The sequence below is a fragment of the Etheostoma spectabile genome, chromosome 9 (genome assembly GCF_008692095.1).
Source record: "Etheostoma spectabile isolate EspeVRDwgs_2016 chromosome 9, UIUC_Espe_1.0, whole genome shotgun sequence".
In the NCBI taxonomy this organism is placed as follows: domain Eukaryota; kingdom Metazoa; phylum Chordata; class Actinopteri; order Perciformes; family Percidae; genus Etheostoma; species Etheostoma spectabile.
In genome coordinates, this window is record NC_045741.1 from 34,213,671 (window position 1) to 34,239,925 (window position 26,255).

The 26,255-nt window shown below is 40.5% G+C and overlaps 1 protein-coding gene across 2 annotated transcripts; it reads right to left on the minus strand.

Moving 5' to 3' along the window:
- Nucleotides 1–4,518: 4,518 nt before the first annotated feature.
- LOC116695151 (guanine nucleotide-binding protein subunit alpha-11) lies at nucleotides 4,519–20,550 on the minus strand. 2 transcript variants are annotated; one of them, XM_032525240.1, is made up of 8 exons: nucleotides 20,266–20,550; nucleotides 19,703–19,875; nucleotides 17,147–17,331; nucleotides 16,600–16,754; nucleotides 13,618–13,746; nucleotides 12,283–12,412; nucleotides 10,855–11,008; nucleotides 4,519–6,626 (listed from the first exon to the last, which is right to left on the minus strand). In XM_032525240.1, the coding sequence occupies exons 2-8, from the start codon at nucleotides 19,851–19,853 to the stop codon at nucleotides 6,421–6,423; spliced, it is 1,110 nt and encodes a 369-aa protein (XP_032381131.1). In that variant the 5' UTR covers nucleotides 19,854–19,875; nucleotides 20,266–20,550; the 3' UTR covers nucleotides 4,519–6,420. The 2 variants fall into 2 exon arrangements, with proteins under 2 accessions (XP_032381131.1, XP_032381132.1); XM_032525241.1 differs by having other exon boundaries at nucleotides 19,703–19,864; nucleotides 20,266–20,549.
- Nucleotides 20,551–26,255: the final 5,705 nt, after the last annotated feature.

Genomic DNA, 26,255 nt, shown 5'->3' on the forward strand with positions numbered 1-26,255 from the left:
GACAGTGTTGCATTGTGCATTATTTGCTCCAAGTGTGAATGTTGAAAATGAAATTGAACACTACAGTAGGCTATATGCCAATGTTGTTTTCAATTTAAAAAAAAATCATTAATACAAAGCAAGCCAATCTACTTTTCCATGTTAAGAGCATTAAAACAAATACTAATGGGACAAAGAGAAATCAAGGGACATTTACAATACATAAAAATGTGCGCTGAATTGCAAGTTAACTATGACATTAATGCGATTAATCGCGATTAAATATTTAAATTGTTAGACAGCACTACTCTTAACCTGAGTTAATCTGAGTTAACCTAACCAGAGTTAACCTAACTTAATGTAATCTGTGTTAGCATTATCACTGCCACTAGCTGATTTTTCTTACTAGAAATTCCATTTATCATGTTGGCTAGCTAGAGCCGGCAGATGTTCAACATGTGGTGTGTGAGTGCTGCATACAGACCCCACCTCTAAAGTAATTTCACTGGTTTTGACAAGTAGCTTCACTGGTAAATACATAAATTGTCTGTTATGACATTGTTTCCTCTGCAGGGTGGGGATGGGTACTCACATGAATAACTGTATTTCATTTTGACAATATATTCAGTGTCAGAAAGAAATAAAGTGATCTTTTGTTTTGAATATGCGTTTTCATGGTTAATTGACTGCAATGATGTTAGCTGAAGGTGGACGGGGCTTCAGCAGTCACAAGGTGAGACTGAGGAAAAAGGACTGTCGTGGAGCTGTCACTGTCTGGGAGGTTTACACAAACACACACACACACAGATGTACACACAGCTTCAGACATACTGTACTGACACACATCCTTGTCCACACAGACATAACCTTAACCACACTCACTCTCACATGTACACACTCGCCTAAACACTCACTTCAGAATGTCAAGTTGTGTGGATGACACTAAGTCACCAGGGTCACAGGATCACACTCCCATGGTCCAGTGGTGCGACAGCCACTAGCAGCCACTGTGTGTGTGTGTGTGTGTGTGTGTGTTGTGTGTCACAACATGCCTCAACATCTGTATAATATTTGTTATGTAAATGTGTCATGATGCATATACTTCAGTCTATCTACTAGGACTACATTTTGTTTGGAGAAGCAATTTGTCACTCCCTAATAAGGAACTACTTTGCCTCTGCCAGCAAGATGCGTCTTAAACAACTATCATCTGGCTGTGTAAAGCCTAAACTGTCCTCAGCTGTCAAATCTACATTTATTTAGACTCTGAACATAGTGAAAGTGTTCTCCTTAATGTGCCACTTGCGTACAGAGGAATCCTTGCAGTCTGCAACCCCAGGAACACACACATACTAGTTTATGGAAATTAGTGGCTCAAAATAATCCCAGGTGTCAATCCAATGCAAATCCTACAGTTTTATAATGCCTATGTGCCAATAACAGTGTGGTCAGCATACATAGGAGTCTGGACAGACATGGATGTAAGCGGCAACTTGACGCTTGACTGAGGCATACAACTGAGAGGCGGTAATTCTAGTTCAAACTGTGACTCACAGCAATCGTGTTGACTGCAGCCTGTGAGACCATATTTGTCTTGGTGACAGAGAAAACACATCACATAGAAAGGCAAGGAGACTCTGTCCATATCTACCAGGGAAGACAAACAAAAGCAAGCGGAAGGGTGTGTGTTTAAAAGTTTGATTTTAATAACTAGAAAAACAAATATTAGCCCATTTCCTCCACCAGAGTCAAAATATTATATATATAATACACTGTCATCAAATGAGAGGACATCTCCCAATGCCGAAAAAGTAGTTCACTAGACAATCATAGTTTGTGCTGCTGGTAAACATTATTAAAAAAAAAACTCAAAAAAAACTCAAAAAGTCAAAAATCAAAAGTAGTCAAATTAAAAAGTAGTCATCAGTAAATGTACAGTCAAATTCTGTAGCTGTATACAATTTATATACAGTTAACAAAAGAGCAGCCAAAACCACAGAACAGACACATTGTGAGCAAATGTTCCCCTCCCATAGGTCCTTTTAATTTAATGAATTCCGATGTCATTTTCCACTCAACACTCAATGATGCACACTGGAGAGCAAAACTAACACCTCTAATCAATATTATAAAATTCCACTCTCCACACTGGTATTAATAGAGTTTACACTGCCACCTCACCTAATATCCTTTAACCAGTGGAACAACGGCTGTTAGATTTTTTTTTTTCACCATTGTTGATTTGAACTCGCCGTGTGAATCCAGCTGTTTTCTCAGACAGGTCTCATTTCCTTCACTTGTGACCTTTTAAAACCTGTCAGCCTCCAACTGTGATTTGTGCTCAAATATATGGTATTGATTTAAATGTAGTGTGTTAATTGCGGTAAAGGGTGCAGAATCTGCTGCTGGCTTTACTGCTGTGTTGAAACTGATTGTTGAAAAGCACATTTTAGAGACTATGACTAATTGAATAGAAATATTGAAAAATAGACCATTAGGAACTAAAAAAGCTGTATTATGTTCTCCAGCTTGTTCTCAACTGTGTCTTTTGCTGTTTTATGCTGGGCAGGTGGCGTACAGGGAATTCATTAGAACTTTTGTTCTCAAAACCTATTGCGTCTGGAGAAATGCTGAGGGTGCTGAGAGTGAACAAAAACAGTAACTTTGTGGGCTGAAAATGCTAATGCTCTGTAGAGCCAACAGGAACTGTTGAGTTATCTGATATTCTACAAGTGAATCCATCTCATACAAGTCAAATGTATAACGTTGGTAGTCAAATATTGATGAAAGCTTTTAAAGTATTTTTTTCTCCAATGTTTTAAAACCATCCAAATCTCTTTCTTCATGAAAAACATCTTGGAGAGGATTAACGGATCTGATGGTCAGAGGTCTCATTTATAAACGTGGCATACGCACAAAATGGGGCTGAAAATGTGCGTATGCCGTATCCCACGCAAAGCTTGTGATTTATAAAAAATAAACTTCACGGGAGAATGTGCGGTCCTCTGCGCAAACTCTGATCCGTGCGTACGCACATTTTGGAGACAATGGGAATTGTCGACGCAGGTGGTGAGGAGGTGAAGTGATGTCAGACTTCACAAAGGAAATGTGGGAATAATAATTACTCTTAATATTCAAGTATTGATGCCTCACACGCATGTTTTCTCTCCATGTTATCCACGTTATCATGAAGATAAATCCAGCACTGTTATTTGCGCTTGTACTGAGTGATACTTGTTCCATAAACACCTTGTAAAATTTAATTCAAATCAAAATTAGTTCTTATAATTTAATCAACACTGTCTCACAGTCACATTGTCCGCTACGGAGCACAGGAGGAGGAGATGGCCCGACTTCATGTACGATAGCATCAAATACCCTACCATTAAATAATGGCAGAACACAGTGTAAATAACTAAATGTCTGTGCATATATAATCAAATGTCAAAGTCAAAAATTCAACCATTGAGCTCTCGCGCAATCGTTACACATTAATGTCCTTGTCATCAGTCAAAACTTTAATACTGTTGGTGACAAAACCTGCATGTAGAAAAATGTGTTTGCCTTTTACACTTTGCTCTTCAAATTGTATCTCGGGGGGGGGGGATGCTTCTGGCAAGCTGTTAAAAATCATCAATTAAACATATATATATATACGGCAGTGACCCCTGTAATGCTGCATATTGGCACTGCAGGAGGACTAACCCCAAACAGAAGAATCATGAGAGAAAGAAACTTCAGGCACCATGACATCAACCATGCTAATATGATGATTTAAATTCCCTGAAGCTGTGCTCTTGGATCTGGTACTGAATTGGGTCCAGTAGAGAGGGCAACACGCCGGAACCGTGCCAAATACAGGTCCTCGCAACCCTGGGGGAAACGGGCTGTTTACAGCTAAGTGTTTTATATAAATATTATAATCTTCAATTTTATCACTAAGACTTAGATATAATATAGTTCAGGTTAAATCTTATCATCTACCTGTAGGTCTGGTATATATCCAGGCTGTCCCTGAGTGCCGTAATGCCCGTGAAGTCAGGTTTCCTACACTGTGCAAGAACAGGCCGAAATTATAATTCAATTTTCAGCAATTCCCAAGCGTCTGAGAGGTTTTTTTGCTTTTTCTCCGCCTGTTGTCATGAGTTGGTGTCACGAAAGAACAACTGTCAGGGTCATTAACATTTTATTAGCATTCACGAGGTGCTTGTACAGGCGGGATAAGAGGCTCATGTACGCACACTTGTGGGTAATCTTTGCTGTACAAAGGGAACGTTGCTTACAGATTTGCGTGCGCACAGTTTTTTATAGATATGAATTTCTTTTGGTATACGCCATTTTTGGCTTTTGGGCGTACTGTACATACACTTTTAGCCCTACGCACACTTTTAGAAATGAGACCCCAGGAGTTTGCACTTTAGTGAGCATCCATCAATGTTTTCTCAGAACCTGTGGTAAAGTGGACCAGGTTGGGATTCAGTATCGTCATTAGAAGGGGGGGAAATAAATTGTTTTTAAACTGGAAGAAATTGTAATTTCTAACATCTAACATTAATCTGCCAAACGCTTGAATAACTGGAGGTGAATGTAAGGATGTCATTACATACTGCTGTTATAGCAACGTGAGAAGGACTCAAAAGGGGGTGGTTACACAATCTTTTTGCACACAATAATTAATGGAGACAGATAGGAATATTGCCAGTGTGAGATAACTGTAATCAATAGGGATGTTGACCCTTTGACAGGAGTGCAGTGTTTGTGAAACAAGCAAAGACAAGGAGCAGGAGATTATAACTCCTGTATTGCCATTAATAGAAACTGTTTCTGTGTTTACAGTTGGTGTTTGAACCTGAATGTACCTACTGGATTAAAATAAAGCGTTTATGTGAGTGACAGGGTGGTGTACCCTAACCTGACGCGCTAGATGGTTTGTTACACATAACCATCGGAGGAGCCGCCACTGGTAAATAGGCTCGTTCGAGATGAGCCAGGTCCGTGCAGAATCGATCGCCGCCCGTTGCATGCCGGTTAGATTTGTGTCCGACTTGCTCTGACGTCATGAACACATGGGCAACAATAATCTTATGAGAGCAAGGCGGCCGTAGTTCTGAAACGCAGGCAGCGCAGTTGCTTTTCACCGACTGTAAGACCCAGGCGGACCCAGAGCATGCTGGGAAACGCCGGCCTCTCAGCTGATTTAACAGCTGATAGGTTCAGAATCGACTCAACATGATGACGTTTTATATAACTTTTTATTGTTTTTGAATCTGAGGGATTTTAACTGCTATTTGTCAGATTTAAAGACTTATTCTGTGCAGAACACATGTTGTGTGGCTAATAGTGACGTCTAGAAGTCAGAGAGACTAAATCTGTTCAGATTACGGATCATCTACAGTCTGTTGTTTATTAACGTCAGCAATAGATCTCCTGTAGAGCATTTTGAGAGCTACTCTGTCATCATTAAAACGACTGGAGACTCTGTAGCAGCTGATATATGGGTCTGATAACATTTTATTAACTCTGAATTGGCCACAGTGTTTCTGTCACTTCCTGTTCAGCCTGAAGGCGGCTGGAAACGGCTGGAAACTGTCTGACTTTACCGCAGCTTTTTGTCACCACCCCCGGCTGCTGCCGCCTGCTCTCGTCCTCTTTACAAGCGAGGTGCAGTTCATCTCGAACCAGCCTATTGTTTGGAAAAGGGCGGACACTTTCAAAAGAATACATGGCAGGTGATAGGATGAACAATCATTCTATCTAACTGTTGCCTAAGCCAGTCGGTAGAAGGGGAAAAAGATAATTTCCATCAAGAAAAGCCTTCAGTGAAAAAATACTCTCTAGTTCCATATCTGTGACAACACACGGCCGTAGCTGCCAGTAGCTCCTCACAGGATGCGGATTGGTCCAAACCGCTGGTGGGTCGGACACAGACGCATTACGTGAAGCCTGAGAGATGTATTTTTGCGTGATATTGTGAGAATTCAACTGCCGTGCACTGCTACAGGTCATAGCTCCGTTAATGGCAGCACAACACTTCATAGCATCAATTCAGTTATGGTTTAATTCAGTCACTGCATCACCCTGCCACTCAAAATGGAGGGGAGGGGGGCTGGGGGGGGGGGTATCAGAAGTCAGGTCTTGTTGTCTCCCAATCTCTCTAAACGTCTTCAAGCTTTCTACTTGAGAGAAAGAAGAGGAAGAGAGTGGGGTGGTTTAGGTGAGATAGGAGAACAAACTTGTCCCTATTGTTCTCCCCTTTGCTTCTTCATTAAGACCTGATAAGGGAGAAGAGGAGGACGGGTGGACACAAGCATGGAGGATGGTCTGATGTTTAAGAAGAACGTAGAAAAAGAAGTAACATTTTGGCCTTCATCAGTAGAAGTAAATAGTGCCAAGAGAGTCTAGAACCACGGTTTTCCTCCTGTTTTTTACCACTGTAAATGTTCAGATGACTCCGTAGTCCCTGAGAGACTTGAGCAGCACCGTGTCCTTGACGTCGCTAAAAACCGTGCGTATGTTGCTGGTGTCTGTCGCGCAGGTGAAGTGCGGGTAGAGAGTCTTCCACTCGTCCTTGTTGTCGCGGTTGGTGGCCTGCTGCTCGTACAACTTTCGGATGTAGTTTTTGGCGTCTTCGGGGTTACACCTCTTACCTGGTAACAGAGGTGAGAAGCAGATGAGAGATGGACGGGGACAACAAAGAGGTAAAAGAGGAATTATAGTTGGGACAAGAGCTTGTCTTTTTCCAAGAAAAAACACCAAATGAGCTAAAGTTTGCTTTTTTTTCTCTCTTCTCAAAAACTTTGATTCTTTTTGGACTGTTGATCGTCAAAACAAGCTGTTTGAAGATGTCGCCTTGTGCTTTAGGAGATTGTAAGTGGCAATTTTCTGACTAGTTTCTGATTAATCAATAATGGAAATACTTGTTTGCAGCCTAAACATTAATTAAGCCTATTAAAAGAGAATGAAGATATAGAAAGGAAGACATTGGAACATGTAATGTTGTATTTAACTAGGCTGGGCATATAGACTAGAATGGATTACGTTGTATTACCTACTGTATTTTTAATGCTTTCCGAAGAATGGAAGCCCAATTTCTTTTTTTTAAAGATTTTTTTTGGGGCTTTTCCGCTTTAATTTGACAGGACAGCAAGGTGAGAGAGAGAGGGGGAAGACATGCAGGAAATCCTCGGATTTGACCCTTGGACCTCGGCATCAAGGCATAAACCTAAAGTATGCGTGCGCCTGTTCTACCCACTGAGTCAACCCGGCCACGCGGCACAAATGTTTTTTACTGCTACTATGTGAGCCCTGGCTCTGTGTGTAATGTAGAGTATTTCCTGCATGCCTCTACAATGAGTAACGGTAGACAGCCAATCAGCAGCATTATTAGATTTTGGAAGAAGCATGCTGCATGCTAGAGCCCGACCGATACGAATATTTGGTTATTTGAAAATCCGACATGCCGATATATTGGCCGATATGTATTAAAAAAAAATCCAGAAACGCGTTACAAAACAGATTGATGTTAGGGATAACATGAGTTATTTGTAGTTATTTATGAGTTCTCACAAAATAATATAATTTGTTTTATTGTCACAACAGAACAGAGGAACATATATTAAAGTTCTGATAAATAAAATGTATATAAATACAAACTTAAGATATGATACTTAAAGTCCTTTAAACAAAAACACGTTTTAATTTTTGAAATCATTTATTAGAATAATTTATTTGTCATAACATTTGGGGGTTTTAGACGGGTGGTTGAATAAAACAGGCTATGGAAATAGATTTCCCTGGGCTGCAGGAAATTTTCAAAAACATTTTACACTATTTTCTGACATTTTATTGACAAAAAAATGAATTGATTGAAAATATTATTAAATATAGTTATATATAGTTGTAGCCCTACATTACACAAAAAATATATACTTTTTAAAAGCTGGAAGCAGTGTCGGGAATTTTTGATAAAGGACTTTTTGTTTTGCATCAACAGACTTATCATTGAATTGACTAATCATTTCAGTGCAAGTCAAATTCACCAAGTTTCTCACTGTGGTTGGTATGGTATTGGACTGCAGGACCGACCGTATCCTTCACATTACAGCAGCAGCAAGAAAGGCCACGCAAGAAGACGGCAGCATTAGAAGTAAAAAAACAGTAAATAGCACCCAGAGGTAGGAACTGCTCAGAGTTGTCATTAAGGTTAAATTGACATTAAGAAGCTTGACCCTGTATGAGTCATTGTTTTACCCTGCCAACGCTGATGGTAAAACGTTGTACAGGGACACACGCACACACGCACAAATAATCGCCGTCAGTCACTAATTACCACCCTACACACACGCACGCGTACACACACACACACAAACACACACACACACACACACGTACACCCAGGGTTTTTGTGGGGGTGCAGGGCTTGCGGGAAAGACCAGTATCTCTCTGTGGTTGCCATGGGTAACAGAGGGAGGTCGGGGGGAGGTAGGGCAACGCTGTACAGCCTTTCACACCAGCAGAGCTACAGGCTACCGCCACATCATTAAGCACACCATGTACCTGGAAGTGACTAATTTGCAAGTGTGTGTGTGTGGTGTGTGTGTGTGTGTGTGTGTGTGTGTGTGTGTGTGTGTGTGTGTGTGTGTGTGTGTGTGTGTGTGTGTGTGTGTGTGTGACGCTAGCTAAAAAGAAATAATGATTGCTAGCTTTGCTGACACCAGGACAACAGTGATGGAGGGTTCAGAGTCAGGGACTCGCTGTGCCTTTAGTCACTGCAAATTGTCTTTTAATAATTATTTTTTATACATTATTCTCAGCGAGTGCAGCAGGATGTGATGAGATAGCTGTGTGCCCGAGGAAAATTGGTTGGAGGAGCAAAACAACATCTCTACCATCTTTGGTCTCGGATGTGATTCTCTTCACACTGTGATGAGAATACACACCCACAGACTTGCTGCAATTATGGTTGTTGATGGTGGTGAAATGTGCTGCTGATTCGGCTCTGCCCTCAGGCTTTCCCTCCAATACTGGAGTCATTTCTAGTCTCATCCCCAACTTTGAGCTTCACCAAAGCCTTGGATTTGGTTTAGAAATGTTGAACCTGGTTTATTGTGTCAGTTTTCCCACCAATATTTACGCCAAAATCCACAATCATCTATCAATCACAAACACTTACACACACACACACACACACACACACACACACACACACCACACACACACGCACGATTATTTTGATCAATATTGAGATGACAATTAATTATCACGATTATTTGTTTAATCAAAACTAATTTTATTGTCACATAGAAAATTATGTTGAAGTCGTATGTGGTACATACATACCACTGCAACACATGTAAAGGAAAACTATCTGAAGTGAATAGCCTAGGCTAACTAGGATATATTTAAAAAAAATGTAGCTCCTTCACTTGTTTTTAACAATAACTGATTAAAAGAGCTAGGGAGAGAAGGGGAGTGCGATGGACGCTACTCACAGAGTGACGGCTGACTCATTATGAATGGGTCCAGCACGGGTCGAATGGAGGGTCAGCAGAGTTGCACAAATTGTGTGTATGAAATGTCTGTATTGTCACTGCGCTGCATTTTTATGAACTATGATATTCTGGCCATGGGTCACATCTCTCACGCCCAGGTCCAGCAGCCTCCGTCTCACACGCTATTACTCTATGAACTGAAGTTAGTTGCATTCAGTAACTTCTTCTGTGTTTTTCAGCGTGGCGGCCACAATAGCATGGGTCATGTAACGCAACATTAAACCACATCGATATAAACAACATTGCTTTGTTTGTGGAGAGGCAGCGGATGCGAGGACATGAGGTGTACCGGTGCAACCTGGGAAAGATGTTAGTCGCACCCTAGAGCCCTGTGTGCTAACAGACACAGACTAGCACTGGTCACTGCTGTTGTCTGAAAAACACAGACGGGACAAAATGTTGCGTTTACTGGTAAACCTTGTGACCGACGTATGACCAACTACTATTTGTTGTGGAATTTTCCTCACGTTACTCTGTCCTCTGTGACTGTCTACATCTAGAAACTAAGCTGTGCGGTGCAGGGAACAACTCTGACTGGCCCATGATCAGACAGTGGATTACGGAGCGGTAGATTGAATGGTGCATTTAAAATATTGCTTGATCACGCAAATTTGATTGTGGGAAGCCAAAATCGTGATCATGATTATAATTGGATTAATTGTGCAGCCCTAACACACACAAACACACACAGACACACAGACACACACCCTGTCCACATGTCCCTGTTTATAACCATCACAGTTATGGACAGATATTTTTGATCAATTTACTGTGTTTGTACTAGACATGTACATAACTTGTATTAGAAACTAGAAATTTTCCTCATTGATTAATCAACTCATCATTTGGCTTGTGGCTCTGGGAGACTGTTCTTAGTGCTTTAAGCTAAATGTTAATGCTAGCATTGTAATGCTAGCATTGTAATGCTAACAATGGCATTGCAAACATGTTCATGTTTAACCGTTTTTACCGTGTTAGCATGCTAACATTTGCTATTTAGCACTAAACACGTACAAAGTACAGCTGATGGGTATTTGGTCATAGAACAAAGAACATCTACCTGCTTTTGGTGCTAGGAGAAAATATAAATGATCATCAAAGTTATTACAATTCATCATGAGTGGGGCCTGAATGTACCATATTTCATCAAATCTAGCCGATAGAACCCCCCCCTTTAAAAATCAAGGAACACTAAAATCATTAGGATTCAGCCCACACGAATGTCTGTACAAAATTTCAAGGTTATTGTTAAGATATTTCAGTCTAAGAAGTGGTGGTTATTAGTATGTCATATAACCTCACTATAAATGCATCCACAGCTTACCCGTGAAGCTGGGGAAGTATTTCTGCAGGTCAGAGGTCTGGACTTTGTCAGCCAGGATGTCAGTCTTGTTGAGGAAGAGGATGATGGAGGTGTTTAGGAACCAAGGAGAATGGATGGTGGTGTAGAACAGAGCCAGACTCTCATCCATACGGTTCTGAAGACGGAGACAGAGTCAGATATCACACTGGAGGCTGCAGCACTCTGTCCTTCAACTCTAGTTAGTGGGTTTGTTGTAAATAAATAAATTACACCAGTCTCCCAGTTTTTGAGAGATGATTTCGACTTGAAGAGAGAAAAAAAAACACAATTTCTTAGGAATGGCAAGACAGATTTGGATGTCTGGGGACGAAGCAGAGAGGAAAGCAGTCCTTTAAAGAGAGGAGGGGGGGAGTTTATGGGGGGTCTGAGTACACGGGCCACTGTGGAGGTTAATGAATGTGTTAGCCCAGACTAAAAGACTAAAAAGTGGCTAGGTGAGATAAACGGCTTAGTGACAGGATGGGAGGGAAGGACAGACAGAAGGGGACAGAGCGGTGGAGAGGCTGAGAAGAGAGGGAGAAGGGGGGGGGTTTATTGTGCAAGAGTGAAACCTGCTGGCAGACGGATGAAATGACTGCAGTGAGAAAACGTTCAGACGAAAGACACGAAAAAATGGACGGATGTATCCCACAGCTTCAGTTACTGGTTAATTTAAAGATTCAGATTTTTATTTTGAAACATCAAATCAGTAATCATATAATATCATAGAATGCATTGTTAAAGATGAAATTACCTAACTGTATATAAAGCAGTACAAATAAAATCTGCCTCGCCCAACGACATAGTTAACAGGCTGTTCATATGTTAATGCAGCAGTAATTATAATGCAATAACATATGGCTTCAACTAACGATTGTTTTAACCCTCCTGTTGTGCGCCGGTCAAATGCTCGGGTCATTGCAATTACAATTAATCACTTTCATTGAATTTCGGGTGTAAGTTGAAATGGTACATACGGTCCTCTGATCTTATCTATTAGTCAAAATAATTCATAATTTCTGCTTTATTAGCTCCAATATTAGGTATAATTCTATACAAATGAGGGTTATTGACCATGGATTCCAAAAAGTAGTGTAAAACTAGTGGTAGTAAGGTGGTGGTAGTGAAATAATAATAAAAATAATAATGTGTTGAAAATGTCAAAAAAAATCATTTTGACCTGGGAGGACAACACAAGAGTTAATAATCGAGTATTTCTTAGTCTATAAATTATTATAAAATTGTGAAAAATATCCTGACAATACTGCATTATAGTGTTTTCTTGTATTATTGCTTTTACTTAAGTAAAGGGTATTTGTTTTGACATTTGAGGGAGTTTCTATTATTTTGTCCACATTCTGCGATGGTAGACTGAGCGAGGGACATGGAATAATTTCTCAGTGCTCTTACAATGGTCTCTCTCTCCTCCAGGACCTGGTCGTACTCGCTGAGGGAGGCCAGGAAGATGAGGGAGGTGACGTTTTCAAAACAGTGGATCCACTTCCGACGCTCCGACTTCTGACCGCCCACGTCCACAATCCTGTCAGGGACCGGGGCAGAGGGAGGAAGGAAAAGGTTTAACACAGCACGAAGTCAAAAAAAAAAAAGGAACCAAAACTAGCAACCAATCGGTGCTAATGCTGTTCAAATTACCGTAAGTTACTGTGTTTTCTACACTGTTTAACCAATATGAATGGCAACACACTCAAATTAAAACTGGAAGTCAGAGCTTTAACCTCCCACGTGGCTAAATGTCTCGACAAAACCCTGAGGTATTCTGGTGACCAGACAATGAAAAATTAGAATGGTTGTTGTTTTGATGTGTGAAAGTTAGCTCACTTTGTCTCAAAAGCCGGGGAAAGGAGTCAAGATGTCTATACTGTTTAAAGGGGCTGTGGTCGACATTCTTAACATTATAGCAGCATACGAATATTTGTTATGAGACGTTATCATGGAGTAATGGCGTCCTGAGTAGAATGAGTCACACTCCCTCTGTGTATGTTGTAATTTAAACTTCTTTGTTCTTTGTTTTGATAGCCGGCCCAGTCCATGTGTGTGTTCATTTATTGGGGAATGGTCTGTGAGAGCGGAGTGGAGGCAATCCCATCCAATCCCACCAGTACAAACGTTTTGTTAGTATTTACTCTGATTTCTCCAGTATTATACAGTGTGTTTCTGTCAGTGACTTATTCATCCTAATGTAGAGAATGAAGGTCTAAAAATGTCATTGTGACAAATATTCAAACTGGTTTTCTTTACTTTTGGACCTTTTTGTATTCCAAATGAACGTTCGATCGGGCTTTGATGACTTTGTGGTGTCTTGTGCTGGACGTGTCTGTGCCAGCGGGCACAGCCTCATCCAATGTGCGTGAGTACAGAACCGAGACAAACCTTTGAGCTATACCTTAATGATTTAAGAGCAGGTGTCATTGAATCTGGGAACACAATGTTCCTCTAAAAGTGAACTTTAATCTTTGTCTGCTTAGCTGTAGTCAGATCCCCCTCCGGTTTCAGAAAGAAACAATACCAACACGTTATAAATAAACCCAGAGAGTGACACCTCACTTCCCGGCAGGGGCTTTGTACAGACTCAACAGAAATATGATCCTGTTGCGTCCAAACAGGCGTGAGCAGACAAAGCCCCTGCAAGAGTCAAGAGTGTCCTTTTTTTTTTCACCGTGCAGTGAATAGTGTCTGTATTAGATTTGTCTCTCTTGGCAGGTTGGTAATCTGAAGACTGTCCACCTTAGTGTGATGGTCTTGATGATGAAGGAGTAGTCGTGGATGCCCGTGGTGGGGAATCGAACTCGCAGCACGTCCTGTTCTGTGGGGATGTAGTCTGGGGCGGAGATGCGGTCCAGGTTGCTCATGTAGCTGAAGGAGAGGAGAAGGAAAGAGAGAGTTTTACAGCGGCCCTAAAAAAGTCGGTGTTTGACACAAAGGAAGAACTCCAGTAAAGACATGTTGTCCCTGTTTACACGACATCCATCGACCATGTAAAACAAACTGAAGTGACACAAGATATATGATGTTAAAAAAAAACTATGATTAAAAAAAAAAAAAAACAAGGAGGGAGTGTTGACAGACGACCGCTTTATGGCTCGTGTTGATACAAGCTGTCATTAGCTTCTGCCTGTGTCTTCTCATGCACACACCGTGGTGATTGCGGTGCTGGGTAAACACTGGACAGAGCAGCAACAGAAAAGAGAAAACAGGCTCTTTGTTCTGTGATACATCAGATACTTTAAGCGTGAGGCTCACAGCCACTGTATGTTAAATCGTTTCATGTGGATTATAAAGTCACAGTACCGAAGGGGTAGCTCTGTACTGTGAATTTTTCAGATTTTCCATACCAGTTTAAAAGGTAATTCACGCAGCCAGTCTAGCAAGACAGTTAGCTGTGCTTCTTCAAATACTCTTTGCTCAGATGGTGGTTTCAACATGGCTGAAAAATGCCTGGCTACAGTCCAATAAGCAAAGAACTAGCTCCCTCCAGTGGTTTCAGTACAAAATACAAAGTAAAAAAACAATTTTGAGTGCTACAATGACAGACAAGGATGTGGGGCTGGAAAAACAACAACAAACAAACTAACTGAGGCAATGTCAACAACAAAAAGTATCCCTTCTTTTAAGAACTTTCTTGAAATCAAAATAAAAGACAACTACAACTGAGAATATAATATATAACACTTGACAACAAATAAGTACATACAGCTTCTCCGGCCCTCCTTACTTTTTCATTTAAAAGACTCAACAGTTAGAAAAGCAAAAGCTTAAAACAACAAACAGTTTTGGGTGTGTGTCTACCTGTGAGTTTTGGTACAAAGGTCAGATGTGGCATAAACAAACAATACAAACTGTCTCTACACGTTCTCTTGTCATACATTAGACGGTACCGATAATGTGATGTTATTGCTGCAGTTGTGTCCTTACTTTACTAAAGATATAATATTTAACTTCTGGACCTGTTTAGCCTTTTTCTTACGTTATGATTATTTGGTTTATGCCTGTTTGATAGAACAATGGCACATCTTGCTGCTTACGTTCAAAGCACTTATTGCTAGTGCTATCTAGCCATGCAGATGAAGACAAGTGAATCAATTGTCAAATTTCAGTCATTCAGTCATTTCTTTTATATTTTGCTGGTTCTGAAAAGTAAGAATTTGCTGCTTTCATTTATCCTATATCATCACTTAAATATCCTTGTGTTTTGAACTTTTGGTCAGACCAATTTGAAGACATCACCTTTGGAATTTTTTTGACATTTCATAGATTAAACAATTAATCGCTAATGAAAATGAATGTTGGTTGCAGCCCTAGTCCTAATAATATACACTTTGGAAGTTTGAAACCACTAAGATTCATTGCATTAGAAAGTGTATAATCGCAGATGTCTCTAACTTTGTCTCTAAAGTGTGCAGCAAATACATATACAGGACAGATAATTTTTGTCATTTATTCCTTTTTTTCACAGGCTTGTAAAACACTGTCTATCATGGCTTCCTGTGTTGTGATGTCATCTTTGGCAACTTGTTGTGACAGTGTTTGATCGTGTTGCCGTCTGATTGCCAGCCCTAATTAGGACTGATGTTGATGTTCATCAACATTAAGATGAGCGCATGTGCAATAGTCAAATCGCAGGGCGTTGCAATGTTGATACTAAAACTTTTTTGCTGTTTCATAGAATAGTAAACTTTCACTTTTCTCCTTTTACATGATTATTACCAGCCGACCCTTCCCCTTTAAGACAAGTAGCCATGTGGGCAACCTGTGTATGTGACGTTAGTCCGACGGGGGTTATTTTTATGGGAAGTGAGGCTCTCCGTGTGTAGTAAAGCACCGTAGGCAGCAGCTGCTACTGACACAGTGATGTGCATAGTTTTCGATGGGTAGTCAGTGAAGCCACAGTAGTCAGTGTTTTATGTTCGCTGCAAATACAAACTAAATCACCTGATTAATGTAACATAATCACAACATCTCCCGGCTATTTCCCCCCACAGGGAGCTGCTACCAGCCAGGCTAAAGCTAATATAGTTAGCCTAAAGAAACAAGGGGTCCGTCCGTCCCAACTAACGTTACGGTTTGGAGCCGCAACGCTGGAAACGTAACAATAATCTACTACAACAGTCTGTGTCTGTTTTACACTGATTTAATTGTTCTTGGATACACAGAATTTGTTGCTAGTGCGTGTGACATGCAGGTTTGATTCATTCATCAAACTAACGAGCTGGCCCCGCTAGTGGACCACAACCGGAAATTTAGAGGAAGCAACGTGCAGCCATTGTCATACACGTTAGCCTGTATTGATAGTACTATATGAATACAATGGTGTTATGCTAGTCAACCAGCGTAGTTTTACCTAATTTCCCTCTCCAAAATCACTCCAGAAGAGTAGTCACAGTGCTTACATGCTTTGGTGTTTGTAAAGCATTAAAGTTCAACAAAGAATGGTTCACATTGGAAAAGATCCTTTTTCATTTTTATCTTCTACGTAGATGCACTCCCCTACAAAATCACCGCGGTAGTTGAGAATTATTTATTATTTCCAAAAAGAAATATTTATGCCATCTTTTTAAAAAAAATCTTTTCTCATATTGCAATATATATTGCAGGGAAGAAAATATTGCAATGTCAGTTTTTTCCAACATGGTGCAGGCCTAGCCCTAACTCAGGGTGTGGTACTACAGTGTGGACAGCTCGGACTTTAACTGCGACACAGCTACTCACTACTCAGTGGAGTCCAGGAGCTGGTACTCGCAGCGGCGGCTGTAACAGACCCGGATGCCCGAATCTGCCCAGAGGCGGCGGATTGCGTCAACGTAGCCGTGCTCCAGTTGTCGGATCTGCACCGTGTTTATGTCCTGCAGCCACTTGGCGTAGATCTGAAAGACAGCGAGAGACTCAACATATTAGATTTTGTGTTTTTGATGTTTTACATAACCCTGCATCTGTCTTCTTTTTTGTTTATGGGAATCCATTTCTCTTCTTTTTATAAACTATGTGTGTGTGTGTGTGTGTGTGTGTGTGTGTGTGTGTGTGTGTGTGTGTGTGTGTGTGTGTGTGTGTGTGTTTTCTTTCTTTCTTTCTTTCTTCTTCTGTGCAGCCGTGTTTGATGCCTCTTTTTTAACGTGGGCCCAATCGCACGACTCTGGTGAGTGCATTTGCCCTGATGCGCGTGTGTGCGTGTGTGCGTGTGTGGTGTGCTGTCGTGTGGTGTGTGTGTGTGTGTGTGTGTGTGTGTGTGTGTGTGTGTGTTACTATGTTATGTGTCTACCTCATTCTGAGGGTTGGAGTAGGGGATACCGAGTGTGGCCATGGCTCCTGTCATGGCCTTCATGGCTGTGAGGATGTTCTGGAAGATGCATTTGGCAAAGGTCCTCCTCTCCTCCTCGGAGAAGCCTCGTCCGTGGATGATCCTCATCTGTCGGATGAAGGTGGTTTTTCCGCTCTCCCCAGTACCTGAGGAAAAATAATGACAAAATGTATTTTATACGGTATGACTCTGTCAACAGGGCAGCTTGGCACAGTTGCCTCACTGTTTGTTGGTGTGGGCCTCTGTTTATTCATGTTCTACTTTATGGGTTTCCTCCATGTTTTCCAGCTTCCTCCCACTGCCCAAAGACATGCAGGTCAGGTGACCTGTTGGTGTGAATATTTTTGTAATTTGTTTAAAAAATGGATTTATGAATGTGATTTAAAAATGGTCACTTGCCATACATTTATCCCCAGGGGAATATATATGAAACATGAACATTTTAGAAGAGCTCTAAATATTTTACTTAAGTTTAGGTTTCTATTTTTACAGGGTTAATGGTCTGAAATGCTAACTAGATTTTGCTCATAACGATAGGCTACACCCGCAGAAGACTATCCCATCAGCTCTACGTAGGGATTTAGCGTCGTTCAGCTCATTGTTTTGGTTTTTGTAATGTGTTGGTTTGGTCAAGGACAACATTGGGTTTAAGTGTTGTGTCCCGCTGCACCAAGTGGTCAAATTATACACTGAACAAAATAATAAACGCAACACTTTGGTTTTTGCCCCCATTTTTCATGAGCTGAACTCAGAGATTTAAGAGTTTTTCTATTTAAACAAAAGGTTTATTTCTCTCCACTTTAACACAATACAATTCAAACTACAATAACCATGCTGTCTAATCAGCATCTTGACATGCCACACCTGGAAGGTGGATGGATGATCTTGGCAAAGGAGAAGTGCTCACTAAGATTTGGACAAATTTGTGAACAAAAAAATACGCCTTTTGTGTACATAGAAAGTCTTAGATATTTGAGTTCAGCTTATGAAAAATGGAGGCAAAAACAAAAGTGTTGCATTTTTAATTTTGTTAAGTTTATATAAAAAAATGCAGCTTGGAAGTAGCCAAAAGAAAAATTCAACTTTAAGTTGTTGTATGAATACAAAACATTAAATCGCTTGATAGACATTTTGAAATGTCATAACAGGAAACGCACAATTAGTTTATTTATTAATAAAAATAACAAGCCATTGTGTTTCTGTGTGTTTCCTGTTATGAAGAGTTCAAATGAATGCAAAAACAGGGTTTTATATTTGAGTGAATGGATGTGCAGGCTGCTATTAAATAATTTATTAAAACTCTTAAGGAAAGACCCGTGGCTGTAAAATACAAGTTGTCAGAAGCAGAATTTCAACTTCAAAGACCGTACTGTAAGTAAGCACAGCGTCGTTTCTCAGCTACTTCTGCAGTGAAGGGATGAAAAGATAACAGCCCTTAAGACGGGTAAACCACAACAAGGACAAGGTGACTGAGTGACGCTGCTGAACCGGACGTTGCTTTAATAAAATGCACATTTAGTTTTCGCTGTTCATTTTCAGCCTCAAAGTCAAAGAGTGCTAGAGAGATTATTAGGCTGATAGAGATTCCAAAAGAAATTTTGAATTATTTTCATTTGAATGAATTTTGTATTGATACTTAACAGCTTCCTTTTTATTTCATATATATTTCTGTATTTCATAACAAGTTGTCTGTCTGTATGGGGAGGTGGACGGGCTGCAGAGCAACACCTCCACTAGTTGTGATTTAGTTGCTGTTTAGAGTTCTTAGCTGTGGATCCTTAAATCAATCATTTCTGCAAGAGGAAACTAAAACTCTTATTATTGCACCAAACCACTTGCTTTCAGGGAATAGCAGATAATCCTCTGTATACGTACACAAACATTTGTTTTCGGTGAGTCTACCCGGTGATAAAGGAAATATGACTCGGAAATAATTCAATATTATTGTTTACTGCCTCTCCGTATTATTGCAGGGTTTCCCCCAGGGAATTTACCAGAGGTGGTAAGGCAAGTGTACATAAGGCAAAGACAATCAGTTAGCAAACTAGTTACTGATCAATTTTCTTGATTAATCAACTAATAATTCAGCCTTATGGCTCCTTATCGCCCATTACTACTCTGTACCTGTCAGCTGGGTGTATCTGACAGCTGAAAGCTTCAAAGCACCACTGCTGCTAATCAGGTTATTAAAAAGTCATCCAACCATCTATAAAGTGGGCCTGTAGGTTTTACCGCTCAAATACCAATCTGGACCATTCTTTACATACTTGCAGGTTGACACATGCTTTGCATAGTTTTCTCACTGAGCGGCTGTGAGCAACCAAACAAACAGGCCAAGCAGTTTTCATTTTCATCAAGGGCGTTCCTTTAAAGTGTCCTCTTTTGACTTTCTGTCAGTTTGACTTATTTTGCTTGATAAATATATTTGCCATCACTGACTTTGTTACTCTCATAGGCCTCATACTGCCATCATTATCGTGAAAGATGGACGAAGGTGCTCTGTGTGCCGTCACTGACCCAGCAGGAGAATTTTAATTTCCCTTCTCTGCTTCTTCTTCTGCTGCTTGAGGATCCTCTCGATCTCTCTGTCCACAGCGATGGTCGTCTTCTCCTCCTCGGATAGACAGCACACACACATGCGGTGGCACCACTGCCTGCAGCCCGCCATGGCCAAAACCACTGAAACAAAACTGTTAATGAATAATCAGCTGTAGCCTATGTAATGAGCAGATAAGGACTGACAATAAAAATCGTTGTCAAGTTGCCATATGTGTCAGTTTGATGTCCCTTGTTACTTTATAGGTAACACTAGACCTGTCAGGATTTATTCTAGCACACACACACACCCCCGGAAATAATACTATCACACTGTAGCTGTATTCATTGCCAATGCAAACAGGTCAGAGGTCAACTTTAAATGGCGTTTGACACTTTTACAGTGTAGCAGGAGCTCAGCCCGATCAAGCTTTCTTTGAAATATCCACCTGGTTGAGTCATTTTCAAATCAACTTACTGTGACAATTCATGTTTATTCGAGAGGAGTTTGGAAGTTACAAATAGAAAACAATGAAGCGCCTTACCTCCCAGTCAGTCCGTCACACTCCCTGAAAACGAGCAGGTAACGTTACACACTCTGATTGCTTCCCGCGGTCCATTTCCCACCGTGTCCCGGGTCCACTTCCACCTGCAGTCAGCAGCTACTGTCGCCGAAGAGCGCGAGCGGCGGCGCTCTCCTGCTGACACGGAGTTAAAGGTTCTTCTTTTTCAGCCCACACCAAACAACCTGCCGCTCGGTGAAGTCCACCGTCCGAGCCTTCAGAGGAATGTGCAGCTTGTGGGCCGCTGGAAACTCTAACAGGAATGCGCTCTGACGACTCCGCGGCAAGAAAGCGGCAAACTACCGCAGCGGCGCCGGAAGTAAGACGATTGTGCCTATAAAATAAGAGCATGTTGCTATTTCTCAGAGTTCTTAGATAGTTTTTCTGTGGTGGCTCCAAGGCTCTGGAACTCTCTCCCTTTAGCTTTGAGAGCTATGGATTCTGTGGAAACTTTTAAAAAACACCTCAAGACACATCTTTTTAGACCAGCTTTTAACTAGCAACATGGCTTAGTATTTTATGTGCTGCTGTTTTATTTGTTTTTACTGTAAAGCACTTTGAGACCCTTCTTGTCTGTGAAAAGTGCTGTCATAACTAAAGTTTACTTACTTACTACTTGTGCATAAAAGCAACATTAGATGATGAAACGAACTAAATTGCTGGGTTTGCAATTTATGAAAACAATGGAATTTTTCCATCACGTAGGCCTAAAAGTAGTGGTTTAATATAGCCTGAGTAATTTGCACGAGGGTACTTAAATACAATTTTAAGACACCCAGTAGCTATGAGTTGCCACTTTATGCTACTTTATACTTTTATATCAAAGGGAAATAATGTAGCCTACTTTTTACTCCAGTACAGCTATGGTTAACAGATTAAGATTTAAAATAAAATAGAAAACCATGATGCAATTTTTTTGTAATAAACTACCCAAAAGAATGTAAAACAAGTTATCCCCACCTTGATAAGCTACAACATTAATGTACTGCTTACAGATTAATGCATTGGTAAGAATAATCCACTATCATAAAAGGCGTACATGATAATATAATTCACAGGGGCCCTTTTCTGCATAATGAATGCAATCTTTTGATACTTAAGTACATTTTATGCAAAACACTTAAATACTGTTAGTAACATTTTGAATGATTGACTGTTACTTGTGGCAGAGCTTTTTTTCATGCAGGCAAAACACATGCTATGACATCACTGAATTGTGACCAAACATGCAACATCTTTAAGAAGTTGAATCCATACAGGGTAGCACAGCAGTATTTTTCTGCCCCTTTGTGACTCATTGTTGATTCTGTGACCACTCCCCTGGCATATTGTTCCAAAGTAAATAAGCTGGTCACGAGTCTTGCGTGACGTCTGCACAAGCTGAACAGATATGACAGAATACACACTTCTGTAAGAACAGACAAAACCGCTGCATGTGTTGACGGCAAATTTGATGTAACAGTAACAGCATGTGATCATAGCTGAAAATCACAGGACCTATAAGTTCCCGGTTAGGACGTGTTCTAGTTGGAATCTGTTTTGTAGGTCTTTAAAAGGCAAAAAGTCAAACACGTCAAACGGCAAACTGTTTGTGTCAATTTTGGTTGTTGGTCATTGTTCTTTTGCATGTGTTATCTGTCATTCTGTTCCTGTAAATGCGAATGTCTTTGCACAAATATAATTTAAAACAGACAACAAAGCACTTTTTATACAGGCAATTTTTGGGTTTAAAATAGAGATTATTTCTGTCTAACTTGTTGGTGTTTGATTTATTTACTTTGTGTATGAGGCTCCACCAAAGTTGCGTCAACAACATTATTATGAAAAGATTATACCGGAAGCTCTTATTCGTTCAACTCTTGATTGACAGCAGCGGAATCAGTGCGCTGCGCTGCGGATAAAGTTTCGGCTGTTTCATGTTTCAGCCGAGCTCGAGTTATATCACGGACACAGAAGTTTTACTGAATTATTATTAATCAAACAGTGAAAGTTTAAACTTTACATTGTCAGCTTTTAGCTCATTACATTTTAATAGGCTACACATTATTTTGTTATTTTGTACATTTGAAACTTTTAATATCTTATTTCAAAATATTAGTAGGCCTACAAAAACATGACATACGTGCTTGTAGGAGGGCTTTTCTTTGTAGTGCAGCACTTTATGAATCAACCTGAAAGTGTTTTCGTGGCAGAGATTAAGTGTACAACAGGTATTTTGTCACTCCTCTTGGCTGCTATTTGGGTGTCAATCTTTTGTCTCAGCCCTGCAGAACCGGTTGGTCTAAGCCTTCATGGTCTCAGATATTGAGATCACCTGAGCTCTGCATTTCCGTGAAAATGACGTGGGGAAAGACCAAGAGGGGTGTGTATGGTGGGGTCTTATTAGTGTTAGGCTATAAAACATGAAATGTAAATGTGTAGGCGTTGTTACTGTAAACAATGCCCTTTGGGATACTTGTAACGTGTGTGTGTGTATGTGTGGTGTGTGTGTGTGTGTGTGTGTGTGTGTGGTGTGTGTGTGTGTGTGTGTGTGTGTGTGTGTGTGTTATGTGTGTGCGTGCGTGTGTGCGCACACTAAGGACACATGGGACTATATAACATATCCTAGTGTTTTTGTTGATGATATATGTTAAATATTCTGTATATTTGGTAGAAAGTCAGTTTATACAAATTCAAAGCTGCTTATTGGTGTTTTTTCAAGAACAACAATTTTCATTGTGATTTGTGTATAGGGCAAAAATATATAACAAAATAAATAAAAAATAGTAATAAATAAAATAAAATAAAAAGGGACAATGAAGCATGTATAAAAGTAAGACCGGGATGATTACAGTAGTACCACAGTCCAGAGTAAGGCTGAATCTCATTTCTCTATCTTAATCCTTCCACTAGGTTTTCATGCGAGAGCAAGTGCTGTCCCAATACTCTTTGATCAAGGGCTAGGGGCAGACGAAGCGGTGACAAAGGGGTATATGGCCCTTGGAACCGAGTGAGGGCGCGAGCTTACTTGAAACCGAGGGTTTATTGCGAAACAAGCTCTATACAGTCCTGTTCATGTGTGTACTTTTAATTTTTTGGGGCAATAAAGACAGATTTTTGTTAAAATGTTTTTCTGAACATCAATGTCATTCAAAATGGTGATAACTGAAACAGATATACAACACACCATGTGTGTGTGTACACATGTGTGTTGTAAACAGACATACAGATAAGAACATCTGCCTCTGCTCCACCAAAGTGAATATTGAAGTTGGAACAGTATAAAACTATTTGACAAATTTCTCCATCTTACCCCCTACCGCCTACCCCTTACCCCTAACCCTTTAATATTTATTTGATGTTCACTTTGGTGGTGCAGCGGCAGATGTTCTTATCTGTGTAGTACTTAGGTCTGTTTGCAATACACATGTGTATGCACACACACATGGTGTGTTGTATATCTGTTTCAGTTACCACTGTTTTGAATGTCACTGATCTTCAGGAAAACATTTTGTCTTTATTGCCCAACAAATTAAGCATAACAGACAAAAACATTACATAAAATATATAATGTTACAGAACCATTATCAACTATTAGAACCATAACTTACATGTCACACACATAAAAATGCACTCAAATGTATAAAACTAAAAAAAGACCACAAACACACAAATAAACTACAGTTACTCTGGTATTCCAGACCAGTCTGATGCCGGTTGGCCAGTAACCTTTCCCTCACATTTCAGTGTGTCCTGTATCGTAACCAACAACAATATACAAGTGCATGAACAACAATTGATTACAAATGATTACAATAATACAGTACCAATGCAATAATGAATGGGTACAACATGAACACATGATTAAGAAACTTCTGCTTGTTTTCAGCCGAAAAGTAGACCAGCTGCCGGGTGTCCTCCTGCGTCCCTGTGTGATACATCAGGGGTTCCCAAAACTTTCAGCCACGACCCCCAAAGTAACGGTGCAAGTGACTTGCGACCCCCCCACTGTAAAAGTATATAAACATTGCGCGCAACCGCGCACGCACTATAGGCGTATCCAAACACGAGCATATTGACAACACAAAATAACACAAAATAACACAACAGTTTTATCTTGTGTTAAAATCATGGCTAAAATATGCTATTTTTAATCGTTTTAAATTTTTATTTTATTTCTGGAAATCAACTTGCAACCCCCCCCTCTCTGGCTCGCGACCCCCCTGTGGGTCCCGACCCCCACTTTGGGAATACCCCAAATACTGTGATACAGGGCGGTAAATGTAAAGCACGTACCAATGTCTCCAAAGCAAGTAGTGTTGGGCACTGATATCAAACAAAATTATCTGCTAATGGTTGAAACTGTAGACATGTATACAGTCCATTCAAGGCAGAGAAATGCGGGACTGTTGTGCAAATCATCAATGTTAACGGTTAACGTTAGCAGTTAGCAATTAGCGTTGGCATAGCAAGCTAGCAATTTAAAAGAAGTTTCAATTAAGAACATGATTGCAAGTATACATGTGCAGGACTGTATAGAGCACAAAACTAGCCTGTCGTAATTTTAAATCAATTATTTAAGCCGAATATACTTACATCAATGGGTCTCTCTGGTCGATCTGGCAGCCATTGTTGCTTGTTTCGCAATAAACCCTCAGTTTCAAGTAAGCTCGCGTCCTCACTCGGTTCCAAGGGCCGTATACCTCTTTGTCTTACCCCTAGCCCTGGGTCAAAATGAGGATTGGGACAGCACTTAGTCTCGCATGAATGCGCAAAACCTAGGGGAAGGGTAAGGGGTAGGGGTAAGATAGAGAAATGAGATAAATCCTTTCAGACATTTTATTCCAACCTGTATGAATCTGAGGTTACGTTGGATAAATCCTCACTGTGACAGCTGGTTAAATCAGCTTGACTTGCCTCAGTTATCAGCAGAGGAATCAGCTAGCTTGGACAAATTATTTTCTATTGGAGATTTTTATCCAACTTTTTGGGAACAGTTGGGCCCTTTCCTTCTTGTCATGATTAACTTCTCTATTGAAAAGGGTGAATTTTCAAGGGATGTTAACACAGCTTTGATTGCCTTACTACTGAAAAAGGAGAAGGATCCTACAGAGTGTTCTAGCTATCGGCCTCTGAGCCTGCTTAACACTGACATAAAAATCTTTGCAAAGCTAGCTTCTTTACTTTACTGTCCCATATGTCAGAATTAGAGAACCTTGACCAAACAGGATTCATTAAAACGAGACTGGCAGCAGATAACGTTAGACGCCTTCTTCACATTGTGGATGCGGCGGAGGACAGTAAGACCCCAATGGCACTTCTTTCTCATGACGCAATGAAAGACTTTGACAGACTTGAGTGGCCATTTTTGGTCAGTCTTAGAGGTGATGGGCTTTGGTAAAACTTTCATTGGTACGATCAAAGCTTTGTATTCTAATCCGTCAGCCCGTCAAGCCATTCGCCAATCGATTATGGTGTCGCCAATATGCATTCGCAGCACACAGCATCATCTCTCATTATTTGCGGACGATGTTTTGGTCTTTATAGAAAACCCATCCTCATTTTGCGAGGAGTATGGTAGCTTATCAGGCTTTAAAATGAATTGGTCAAAGTCTGCTCTACTACATTCAAATGACTCTGCCCCGCAACTCAACCTTCTCTGCCGACATCCCAATTGTTTTAAATATTTAGGCATTGAGGTCTTCTCCTTCTTAAACCGGATCATTAAACATAACTATTCTGTTGCTCTGAACAGCGTTTTGAAGAATATGGAAAAACAAAGAGGTCTCCCGATGTCGATTCAAGCTCGTATCTCAGTGGTTAAAATTAATGTTTCACCCAGGGGCAATTTTGTGAGCTCCAGGCTGCCTCTCTCCCCTCCTTCTGGCTACTGGCGTAAATTACAATCAGCAGTATCCAAATTTATCTGGAAAGGCAAGCAGCAGTGACTTAAGATGTCCACTTTACAGAAGAGGCGAGAAGATGGTGGGCTC

Bases quoted from the DNA above. Each gene is read 5' to 3' on its own strand.
- LOC116695151 (XM_032525240.1), bottom strand. From the start codon at position 19,853: ATGGCGGGCTGCAGGCAGTGGTGCCACCGCATGTGTGTGTGCTGTCTA. The intron at 16,755-17,146 runs GTAGACACATAA...GCTGTCTTTCAG, and splicing joins ACTCCAACCCTCAGAATGAG to ATCTACGCCAAGTGGCTGCA. The intron at 12,413-13,617 runs GTGGACAGTCTT...GGTCCCTGACAG, and splicing joins ATCAAGACCATCACACTAAG to GATTGTGGACGTGGGCGGTC.